The sequence below is a fragment of the Nuphar pumila genome, chromosome 13 (assembly GCF_984573655.1).
Source record: "Nuphar pumila chromosome 13, dmNupPumi1.hap1.1, whole genome shotgun sequence".
NCBI lineage: Eukaryota > Viridiplantae > Streptophyta > Magnoliopsida > Nymphaeales > Nymphaeaceae > Nuphar > Nuphar pumila.
Window position 1 is genome coordinate 78,132,665 of NC_143261.1, and position 13,094 is coordinate 78,145,758.

Below are 13,094 nucleotides of genomic sequence, written 5' to 3' on the forward strand. Positions count from 1 at the left end.
GATATAGCTGGATTGTTAATTTGCATTGGCCATTATGTGTTGTAGCTTCTTATTTAACTCTTCAGTTGTTTATGATATGATGGTGATAATGTATGTGGAAGTTCATTTTATACTTCATCAGTTGGCAAAGAAAATCAGTGCACCGGATGGGGTGGAAGTATCATTAGAGATAACATGATATTGTTGATGGTTTTAATGATCTTAACTATTCTACACTGATGAATAATTTTTTTGCTAATTGGTGTATAACGGGTATAATATGCAATATTATTGTTTTATTGGAGAGCATTTGAGTGTGCTGTTCCCACATTTTAAAAGCTATTTCTTCAGTCCGATGTACAGTGAGAGGCTGAGAGCTGCTGGAGGATGTGAGCTGGTGCCTGGTACAAATAGTAAATGAACATTATCATGAAGAAGATAACTGTAATGATTTAGTACCTCAGTTCTAAGTCTATTGTCTCAGAGATCAATGTTTGCCAAGGCTGGTAGCACTTTAATGTTCTCCATTTGTGCAAAATCAAGTTGATGGGTACTTGGAGAATTTCCCAATGAGTCGGGTATTGAACTTTAGTGGAGTCCTGAAAGAAAACTGGATTTATATGTTCTTGATCTGATTTAGCAGTTCAATCAAACTATTCTCTCTCTCTATATTCTCAGTTATTTATGTTGCTTGTTTCTTATTAGAACTTGAAGTGCCTGTTTGAGTATTTAGTTCAGTGATAGTCAGATTGCACGTAATTTCCCCCCCTTTTTTAGCTTAGTATTTTGTTTACATCCCCATGCTTTGTGTTCTTCACTCTCCATTATTTACTGTTAATAATAGCTTTTTTTAAGTGTTTTAGGTTGATTCTGATACTTTTATGATGCAGATATATTTGCATGTTCTTTGCTTCATTAATGACCATCTCAAGCTATGATCACGATAATTCTGATGACGATGACGATTCTTTGTACAATTTGGAGCATGAATCATCTAGTGGTGTTGGGAAGGGCAAGAAGAGGTCTTCTGCTTGTCCATATCAGTTTGAGGACCGAAACAAAAATTGTTTTGATGAGGAAGATGAAGAAGAATATGACTTGGATGACTACTATTCTGAAGATGACCAAGATGATGAACCACCTAGCATGCATAAAACAACAGTGTTATGGCGCCATGTATTGAAACAAAAGAAGAGTGGGCAAGGAAAGCAAGGTGGAACCCAAGTTTTTATGTGCAGGCACTGCAAAAATATTTATCATGGGTCATATACTCGAGTTTTTGCACATCTCATGGGATCTCCAAAGTGTTGGATTGCCTTTTGCCCTGAAGTTGCAAAAAATGCAGAATTGGCAAAAAAAATTAAGAGGCAAGTTCGTCGAGTGGAGGTTTCATCAAGTGCATTTGAGTTGAGGAGATCAAGAATTGATACTCCAAAGAAGCCTATTAGTATGACTACATCATCTAGTGGAAGCCGAAAAACAGTTGATATTCGTGATACCTTTAAAAAGGTAGAAAGAGATGATGTAGATCACAAAATTATCAGATTTTTGTGTGCAAATGGCATACCTTTCAATGTGCTTCGATCACCATATTGGGAAGAGATGATATCTGCAGTTAGTAAAGTGCCCGGATATAAACCCCCATCATATGAAAAAGCGCGAACAACGTTGCTTGACAGTGAGAAAGAGTGTGTTCACAGGGAGTTAAATGAATTTCGAGAAAAGTTTGAGGAGTTTGGAGTTTCCATTGTCTCAGACGGTTGGACAAATATCAAGAACAAACACTTGATAAATATACTTGCCTCAAACTGTTTTGGCTCGATGTTCTTATATGCAAGCGATTTTTCTAATGTGCAACAGTCAGCTGCAAACATTGCCGAGTTTTTGAAGACGGGATTTAAACTTGTGGGGCCTTCTAATGTAGTGCAAGTGATTACAGACAATGCAGCAAATTGCAAGTTAGCAGGTGAAGAATTAAAACAAACGTACAAGTATATTTTTTGGTCACCTTGTGTTGTGCACACACTTAATTTGATCTTCAAGGATTTGGCACATGAGTTTCATTGGTTGGGAGAAACATATTTGCAGAGTAAAGAAATTGTGAAGTATATCACAAATCATTCAAAAGCACTAGCAATCTTTAGAAGCAATGAAAAATTAGAATTAATAAAGATTGCAAAAACAAGGTTTGCTTCACATTATACTACTTTGAAACGCTTGCTTGATGTGAGGGAGAGCTTAAGGCTCACAGTAATTTCAGATAGATGGAGTGATTGGAAGCAATCATGCACGGATGAAATTATGAAAAAAGGGCTGTTACAACAGAAACAACTGTTCTTGATGAAGAATATTGAGATTCTGTACGTTTAGCATTATTGATTACAAAACCCATCTATAAGATGATTAAATTTTGTGATCAGGAAGGCCCTATAATTGGTGAAGTGTATGAAGGCATGGACAACATATTGGGGGAAATCAAAGACAATCTAAAAGGACAACCAGATTTATATGAAAAGATTCATAAGATTGTCTCAAATAGATGGGACAGAATGAATGTGCCTCTCCATAGAGCCCACATGCTTACTCCAAAATATTACGAGTCTGAGTATCTCAAAATCCCAGCAGCAGGAGGGGTCAAACGAGTTTCTCCTGGTAAAAAATTAATTCTATCTATTTAATAAAGTTTAAAGTTAAATGATTTAATTATTTTATTATTTCATTTGCATTTCTCTTGTTATAGTTACTAAACATTTTTTTTTGCAGAAAAGGATAATGATATCTTAGACGGTGCAATGCTTGCGCTTGAAGTCATATCTTCTGGAAATGAAGAGTTATCTACACTTTATAGGTCATAACTTGTGGCTTTTGCATCAAGAAGTGGAAGATTTAGCCGAAATGCAGCACGAATAGATGCACTGAATCCTACAATGTCAGTGCTTAATTAGTGGCGTTTTTATGGTGGTGATACACCGGAGTTGAGAGCATTAGCCATTAAGGTTTTATCTCAACCTATTAGCACATCTTCTACAGAAAGAGTGTGGAGCACCTATAGTTACATTCACAATGTTAAAAGAAATAGGCTCAATGAAGATCGTGCTGATACCTTAGTGTATATTCATTCCAATCTTCGATTGATTGACAGGTATAATTAAACTGTGTTGTACTTTTGTTTTGGTATTTTTTTTTCTCTTTTTTTATCATTGATTGTTTATTAACATTCATATTTTATATTCTTGTTATAAAAGGTGCAACAATCACTATAAAGAAGGGCCTAGTCGAAAATGGGATATCAATTCAGAACTTCCTATTGTAGAAGAAAATACGTTGAGATTAGAGGATATGCGATGGAGAGATTTGGATGATAGTGCACAACAATCAAGCACTATTTCCAAATCCAAACATAAAGATGCACAACCAAGAGCTCCATTACCTTCAATAATTATACGTACAAATGAAGTTCAAGAGGATACAAATCAATCCATCAGAGCTAGTAGAACTGCAGATATACAAGAGCGACCATCAGTTCCTCATGGTCGGATTGATCGTTTCTTTAGCCGGAGACCTAGGCAAGGTATGTTGATATTGTGTTTTTTATATTTTAAATTATGGTTTTTGAACATTTTAACTTTTTAACGTATTCATTATAGGAAATGAAGGAAGGAGCAGAAGACATGGTCGTGAAGGACAAGATGCACGTGATGATGCAGAAAGTTCGCGATCTATTGTTGACTTGAAGGGGAAGAGAAAGATGACAGATTAATGAACTCTTGAATTATTATTTTTTTTTTTATGATGTAGTTGGAGTTGTCCAACTTAAAAACTTTTATGTTACTTTTTTGTCATGGTCTTATAATATTTTTTTGGTATACTTTTATTTTGAATTTTGCATGATGAAGTGAAGTAGTGGATTATGTTAATTTTAAGGTTAGACTTAGAGTTTAGAACATTGTAGCTTATAATTTACAATTTAGAAATTTATAGCTTCTTAGGTCGCTTCCGGTTCGCTTCCTATGTCGCTTCCGAGACGCTTCCTATGTTGCTTCCGAGACGCTTCCCGGTTCGCTCCTAAGTGGTCCCCCGCTTCCCGCTTCCTAAATTTTTGAAAGTGCCTCGCTTCCCGCTTCCGCTTCCCGTATCGCTTCCCGCTCCCGCTTCCTCGACTGGCAACTCTGATATATATATATATATATATATATATATATATATATATATATATATATATATATATATATATATATATATATATATATATGATACAACTTAACACAGCAGACATTAGTAGTTGCCTTTCATATTTGATCTGGTATTGGTAATCTAATACCTAGCTTATCCTTTGGAGGAAAAAAGTGTTATGCCTGTCAACAGATATGCATAATGCTGACTAATTTTGATCTTGAATTATTTGGTTTGCATCTGAATATGTCATATGAAAACATTGGCGCTATACTTTGGCAAAAAGAAACAAAATGAGATGCATGTCTGTGTTCCTTATGGTGCTTGTGAGATAAAACACTTTCAAATGGCTTTATATTGGTCATACCTCTTTATTCGGTTCTATTTATTTATATTCATTACTTATTATTCATTTGCAGGTTATATGCCCTCTGATCTTTACAACTTAAATTCATCTTATGGTACTGTGGAAGACCTTAAACATTGTATAGAGGAAATTCATGCTCACGATCTTCTGGTGTGTATATTGTCACTCATTTCCCGTATGATTTCATTTCCACTGCTATTCCTATTGCCTATATCTCCGATGAGACCTTCCAAATATCTTTTTTCCTTCCTCCTCTTTGAGTTCCATTATTCTGTTTAATGTGGTTCCTAGATCTTTTTTGTTCATCTATATGTTCACTTTTTTTTAATGTAAGTACATGGTTTAATTTGTGGAGTTGGTTGTCCTTTTTTGTGATTTTTGATATGAATCCTGGTATCTTAAAATTGTGGCCTGTTAACCTATTGGTAATTAGATATGCTTGATATCATAGAATTTTGATTTGTTAATTTTGTAAAGATGGTTTTCTTGCCAGTACTAGTTATGTTTAGGAAATAAATGTATAAAGCAAAATTGTATGAATAACTAGAAAATAGGTAAATTCACTTACTAATGAAATTTCTTCCATTCAGCCACCTCATTTATTGCTTTCTATATGAAGAGGATGTATTATGTAGACATGGATAGGGATGTTGGTGTTGGGCACAAGTATGAAGTGTCAAAAGTTGTTGAGGCTTAAAAACTAGATATGTGGATGTAGCTATATGTAATGAAAAGAGGCGGAAGCACCAATAGAGCAAAAGTCACTCTTTAAGAGTGACTACGAGAGCCAAGAACACAAACACCAAATGTGCACACACAAAACCTCACAAATATAGGAAATGACTTAAAGTCATAAGTTGGATTTATTGAAGAAAGAGAGAGAGGGGTGTAAAAACCCATACATTTAAGAGGGGAAGACCTCCTCTATTTATAGAGGAGGGAAGCACTAAAAGGAACCACAAGGGGGGCTCCCTTGTAGTCGTTGGGAGCCCCAACGGTCAGAAATCTGACCGTTGGAGCCCCAACGACTACAAGTGTGGGGCCCCCTTGTGGTCATTACAAAAAGGAAAAAATAAAGAAAAAAGGAAAAGGAAAAAGGGAAAAGAGAAAAAATAAAAAGGAAAAAGGTACATATGTGGTTTTACAAGAATACCCCTATCGGGTATTTATCTAAATGAGAAATAGTATATATATATATATACATATATGTATATATATATATACTTATATATATACGAATGTATATATATATATATATATATATATATATATATATATATATTTTAACACGCCCCCTCAAACTTTACGGGGAGAAGACCGAAAGTTTGCTAAGGAGGAACATAAATCGTGGAGTTGGAAGCGCTTTGGTGAAGAAGTCAGCCAGCTGATATTCTGAAGTAACATATGGTAATGACATAGTCCCTCTGAGATATTCGTCTCGAACATAATGGCAATCCATCTCGATATGCTTTGTCCGTTCATGAAAGGTGTGATTGTTGGCAATGTATATCGCACTTTTGTTATCACAGCAGAGCTTGGTAGGAGTGGAAATGAGGACGCCCATGTCAGCGAGGAGACTTCTGAGCCATACGATTTCCATAGTTGTCATCGCCATAGCCCGATACTCAGCTTCAGTAGATGATAAGGAGACTTTCTGCTGCTTCTTGCATCTCCACGAGATGAGAGATTCACCTAAAAAGATACAAAGACCTGTAATTGAGATATGATCATTGGGATTGCCTCCCCAGTCAGCATCAGTAAAAGCAGTCAATTCAAGAGATGAGGAAGAGGATAAGAAGAGTCCCTTTGAGGTGGTGTTTTTGATATATCGCACAATTCTCATTACGGCCGCCATATGAACCGTGGTAGGTGCGTGCTGGAACTGACTTGCTGCATGAACCGCATGAGCTATGTCAGGACGGGTGATGGATAGATAAGTGAGGGATCCAATTAATTGACGGTAGGGAGTTGGATCTTCAAGAAGAACACCATCTTCAAGTCTAAGTTTTGCATTGATAACTTCGGGAGTCTCAACTTTCTTTTCATCAGATATTCCTGATTTGGTACAAATTTCAGCAGCTAACTTCATCTGAGATAAGATGTATCCACGTTCGGAATAAGCCACTTCAATACCTAAAAAATATCGCAAATAACCAAGGTCAGACATATCAAAAGTATCTTTTAGCATAGACTTAACATCATTTACTCCCTTTTTGTCATTCCCAGTGATGATCATATCATCAACATACAACAGAAGCATAATAATGAAGTCACCTGTTCTTTTCACAAAAAGAGCAGTGTCAGTATAACAAGAAGAAAATCCTAAATTTATTAATACGTTACTAAACCTATCATACCAAGCTTTAGGTGCTTGCTTAAGACCATATAAAGCCTTTTTTAATTTCAAAATTTTTCCATTTAAATCCATACCTGGAGGTGGTTCCATATACACTTCTTCATTTAAATTACCATTCAAAAAGGCATTTTTAACATCAAGTTGAAAAATTGGCCATTTTTTAACTGCGGCTATAGCAATAAGAGCTCGAACACTAGTCATTCGAGCAACGGGGGCAAAGGTTTCATCATAATCTACCCCATACTCTTGGGCATATCCTTTGGCTACCAACCTAGCCTTATACCTTTCCAATGAACCATCACTCTTAGTTTTTACTTTAAAAACCCATCTACATCCGATGGGTTTCTTGCCATTGGGAGGATCAATGATTTCCCAAGTTTGTGCCTTTTTAAGAGCATTAAGTTCAAGTTGCATAGCTTCATTCCAATGAGCATATTGTTTAGCATCATTGTAATGAGATGGTTCATGAAAAGAGTGAAGAGCAAGAAGGCATGCTCGAAAATTAGGCGAAAAAGAATCATAAGAAACAAATCTATTTGGTATTTTGGAAATCCGATTTGATCTTCTTTGAGAAGTCTCTTCGGTGAACTCATTTTGGGAAAATTTTTCAAGGGCACAAGGAGGATTCCTTTCATTCCTTCTAGAGTAGACTTGAATTTGTCTTGAAACATTTTCTTTAAGGTTTTGATCATCGTTTGGATGTTCAACAAGATCTTCACTAAGAGATTCATTAGAATCAATATGATCATCTATGATGTTTTCGTTAGACAATAAGTCAAATAAGAATGAATAATCAATATTTTCATTCGGTTGGTGCGAAAAACCACTTTCCTCTTCAAGGAATGTGACATCTTTAGAGATATAAAGCTTATTTTTAAGTATGTCAAAACATCTATACCCTTTTTGTTTTTCGCCATATCCCAAAAAAATGCATTCAATAGCCCTAGGGGAAAGTTTATCATTCTTGTGAGTTAAAACAAAACATTTACATCCAAAAATTCTTAGTCTTTTGTAATCGGGAGACATATTGTAAAGTTTTTCAAATGGAGAAAGATTTTTTAAAGAGGACGAAGGGGTCCTATTGATAAGATATGTAGAGGTTAGAACCGCTTCGGCCCAAAAGGATTTTAGAATGTTTCTTGAGATTAATAACGTTCTTGTAGTCTCTATTATGTGCCTATGCTTTCTTTCCGCAAGTCCATTTTGTTGTGGAGTGTTGGGACAAGAACGTTGGTGGAAAATTCCATTTTCTTTTAAATATTTTTGAAAATCATTGGACATATATTCGCCTCCCGAATCGGATCTAAGAATAGATAAATTTCCCAAAAATTGGTTTTTGACCATTGCATGAAATTCTTTGAAGAAGGAGAAAACTTCGGATTTGCGACTTAGGAAGTAAATCCACGTGAATCGAGTAAAATCATCAATAAATACCACATAATACGAAAAACCTCCTTTAGATAAAATAGGGGAAGGTCCCCACACATCGGAATGAATAAGTTCAAATGGCCGAGTGGTAAAGTAACTTCTTTGTGGAAATGGAATAGCTTTAGATTTCCCAAAAATGCAATCTTTACAAGTCATGTGATTGTCTTTACAAGTATTGTTCAAAAACGGAAAAAGAGACATTTTTACAAAATTTGGATGGCCAAGTCTCTCATGCCATATTCCAATACTTTTGTCTTTTACAAGATTGCATGATGCCTTAGGTGGGAGAGTCAAAAAATCCATAAAGTAGAGGTCACCCTTCTATGGCCTTGCCCAATCAGCTTCCCTGACTGGAGATCCTGCACGGTGCAATCCTTAGGTGAGAAAGAGACTTGGCATCCATGATCGGTGATTTGAGATACGGAAAAAAGATTTAAATTTATTTTAGGAACGATTCTTACTTTAGGAACAAAAAAGTTTTTGAAATCAAGAGATCCAATACTTTCAATTTTTAGTGATGTACCATCGGCCGTTGAAACACAAGAAGATATAGGTTCGGAAAAAATATTTGAAAGAGAATTTTTATGAGATGTCATATGAAAAGAAGCACCGGAGTCTAGTATCCACATGCCTGGAGGAGATGAAGAGTAGGCAATGGCGGCCCCGGATGTTGAAGGAGAAGTCTTGAGAAGATGTTGAAGAACTTCGGAGATGTGATTTAGAGTTTCTTTGATATCTCCTTCTTTGGTACTTTCTTCCTTCTTTGGAGAAGTTTCCCCAACCACGGCAACTTTACCTTTGAGTTTTGGACAAGCCGGTCTAATGTGACCCGGTTCATTACAATAATGGCATATTATTCCCCTTCTAGGCCCATTGATATTTTTGTTAAAGTGGGGAGGTCTATATGCTTTAACATTTGATCCGGGCCTATTAACGGCCAAAACTTCATCATTCCTAATGCTCAAGCCAAGTCGAGTTTCTTCTTGACATACCTCGGCAAGAGCGTCTTCAATAGGTAGGGCTTTGCTTCTATGGAGAAGAGATGCCCTCACTTGTTCAAATTCCAGGCGAAGTCCATGAAGGAATTGAAAAAAGTGCTCCTTTTCAATTTGTTACCTTCTTAGTTCAATGTCTTGTAGAGCAACCCATTTGGGTTCAAGAAGGGCAAGCTCATCCCAAAGAGGAGTTAGAGAGCTAAAGTAGTCCCGGACATTCATATCCATTTGTTTGGTGGAACGAATTTTTTCTTGGCAAAAGAATTGCCGAGCAAGATCCTTTTGGGTATACATACCCTTAAGAAAAAACCAAGCCTCATTGGCTCTTCTAAATTTGGCAATATTGGCACAATTTTTAAGATCTACGTTGTTCATAAACCATGCCAAGATTTTGGCATGGTTGCTTTCCCAATCCTCGATTTTGGATTGATGTTCATTAATGGCTTTGATGCGCTCATCGCCATCTAAAGCCTTTTCAACTTCATTTTCAATTTTGGTAAGAACAAGAGAGGGTTCGGGAGTAGTCCCCATAACAAAACCCCAAAGTTTCTTACCTCTTAGATGATTTTCCATAGCGGAGGCCCACATGAGATAGTTGGACCCATTTAGCTTGAAAGAGAGCTCCACTTTAGAGTCACGTTCCATCGGCACCAAATATACTTCCTTTCTTCAAAACTTTGAGATGCATGCTTTCCAAGATGTCAAAAGAGAAGCTCAATCACCAACCGAGCTCTGATACCATGTAATGAAAAGAGGCGGAAGCACCAATAGAGCAAAAGTCACTCTTTAAGAGTGACTACGAGAGCCAAGAACACAAACACCAAATGTGCACACACAAAACCTCACAAATATAGGAAATGACTTAAAGTCATAAGTTGGATTTGTTGAAGAAAGAGAGAGAGGGGTGTAAAAACCCATACATTTAAGAGGGGAAGACCTCCTCTATTTATAGAGGAGGGAAGCACTAAAAGGAACCACAAGGGGGACTCCCTTGTAGTCGTTGGGAGCCCCAACGGTCAGAAATCTGACCGTTGGAGCCCCAACGACTACAAGTGTGGGGCCCCCTTGTGGTCATTACAAAAAGGAAAAAATAAAGAAAAAAGGAAAAGGAAAAAGGGAAAAGAGAAAAAATAAAAAGGAAAAAGGTACATATGTGGTTTTACAAGAATACCCCTATCGGGTATTTATCTAAATAAGAAATAGTATATATATATACATATATGTATATATATATACTTATATATATACGAATGTATATATATATATATATATATATATATATATATATATATATATATATATATTTTAACACTATATCCACACCTGTGTGCATGCATGCTTGCTTGAATGTGTGTGTGTGTGGGTTGGGTGGGTGTGGGTGTGGTGTCTATGCATGCATGTTTGTATCTATCTAGGTAGCTATTTATATGTGTGCACTTGTATGTTCATCTACCTATATATGTAATATCATATATTTTTCCATGATTTTTTTTCAAATCGAAAAAATATAATTTTTAAATTATATATTTAATTAAATTGATAAAATCGTAAAAAATTATATTAAAATATAAGTGAGGTCTGCAAGGTCTGGGCGTGACCCAGAGCCCTCTAACATAAGCTATTTGAGTTATTTATGATTTCAGAAATTTTCAGTTTTTAACCTTTAAATTCTGGCGAAATTCAGGTATGACCACTGTTAGATCCGCCTCGGAATACTGATTGCATTGGTGACCTGTTTTTCTTAAATGGGATTACGGTTGGCTCGAAAAATGCATTTTTCAAAAATGACTGGCCTCTGTTTTTGACATTTTCCTGGATCAGATTGGATCCGCTCCATTTGATCCAAGTTAGTATGGATCTGGACCCAATCTAGGATCCATGTTGACTAGGATTTGGTTCAGGTAGGATCCATGTGGATTTGGATATGGGTTTGGATCTTGGATCCAGATATGGATTCAAAATCTATCTATGGCCATTTTAAAACTTTAAAATCAACTTTTAAATTAAAGATAGGATGAGGTAGAGTTCTACCTGGGGTAGAACTCTACCCCATAGAGCTTTCTAGAGGGGGGCGATACCCTCTGGAATATTTTTTTGGATATTAAATTAAATAAATAATAATAATCATAATCAATAAAATAATTAAAATAAATTTGTATTGAAAATATCTAGAAGATAAGTTAGAGTAGAACTCTACCCAACTAAGGTAATCATCTAGAAGGGACGTCACCCCCTTCTAGATTAAATACTTAATATATATAAAAGAGGTATAGAAGCCTCTCTCTCTAGAATTCATATTCTAGAGAGAGAGAGTGTGATAGAGAGAGAGTGTGTGTGAGAGAGAAAAGAAAAAGGAGAAGAAAAAAATATTTTTTTCAAAGCATCCATCGATTTCTCAATTTTTTTACATTGCGAATCAAGGTACACGTTTCTCTCTAATTTTTCACGGAAAGGAATACGTATAAAATCGATTTGGTCATATATTTAGGGAAAAAAGGGAAAATCTGATTTTTTTAAGCTATATATATAATGTTTTTTTTTATGATTCGTTGAATTCCCTTGTTCATTTATGTTAAAGGTATGCATGTCGATTTTTAAACCATGTATTTGAATTCATATTGTCGATTTTCTCATGCTCACGTAAATCTCAATATATATATATATATATATATATATTCAAGTGTGACGAGTTTTCTTGTTCACGCAAACCTGGATATATATGTATATCCATATATATTTCAGGTTGGTCGATTTCTATAAATTTGGATATATGCCTGTGATTCAGACTTAACGAGTTTATCATGCATCTAAATATAATTTTTTCTCGTTTCAGACTTGTCAAGTTTGACAAGCATGCATGTAAATAATTTTTTTTCGTGTTTCAGATTGGTTGTATTTTATATACATGCATATAAATATGGTTTTGATCCAGATTAATCGAGTGCATGCTTATGTATCTGAACATATTTTTACTCAGATTTGTCGAGTTTCATATGCATGCAGCTGAATATATTTTTACTCAGGTTTGCCGAGTTGCATAACCATGTATTTGCATATTCTGTTCAGATCTACCAAGTTACATGCACATCCTTGGTTCAGATTTGCCGAATTACATGTGTATATTGTTTTAATTCGAATCTGCCAAGTTACATGCATATACTTCGTTCGGATCTGCCGAGTTACATGTGTATACTGATTTGATTCAGATCTGTCAAGTTCCATGCTTATGTTAAAATATGATGTATATTTATATATATATCTATATATATCGATTACGACACATATACATATATATGATATATATATGTCTACGTGTCTATCTATATATATAAATATATATAAAAATATATATATATATATATATATTTTGTAAAACCCCACAGGGGTATTTCTGTCATTTCACTTGTACACGCATATCCTTGATATGCTTTTTCTTTTCTTTCTTTTTTCCTTTATTCTTTTTCTTTTTTGTATTTTTTACTTTTTCTTTTTTACATTTGAGAGGGGTCCACATAGAGTCGTTGGACCCCTCCAACGGTCATAAATATGATCGTTGGAGGGGCTCCAACGACTCTATGGGAGCCCCTCCTTGGGTCCCTTGCTGTGTATAAATAAGGGGCTCAGCCCCATGTATTCCTTAAGCTTCTTTTGAAGCATTCTATGAAGTGAGATATATTTTTTATCTTCTTTTTGTGCTTGACCACTTTTGTGGTTTATTTTGCCCTTTAGTGGCATCTTGTGTATGTGCGTGCTTCCGTGCTTTCGCTTGGAGACGTTGCTCTTTTCATTTGGCACT

The 13,094-nt window shown here is 35.5% G+C and overlaps 1 protein-coding gene across 3 annotated transcripts in view; it reads left to right on the forward strand.

The window, feature by feature from the left end:
* The window catches only part of LOC149818814 (uncharacterized), a 250,458-nt gene that overhangs the window by 54,269 nt on the left and 183,095 nt on the right, over positions 1-13,094 (forward strand). For all 3 annotated transcript variants that reach the window (XM_089984377.1, XM_089984379.1, XM_089984378.1), the window contains one exon: positions 4,572-4,669. In XM_089984377.1, the coding sequence (XP_089840503.1) occupies positions 4,572-4,669 (98 nt within the window). The remainder of the gene's footprint in view (positions 1-4,571; positions 4,670-13,094) is intronic.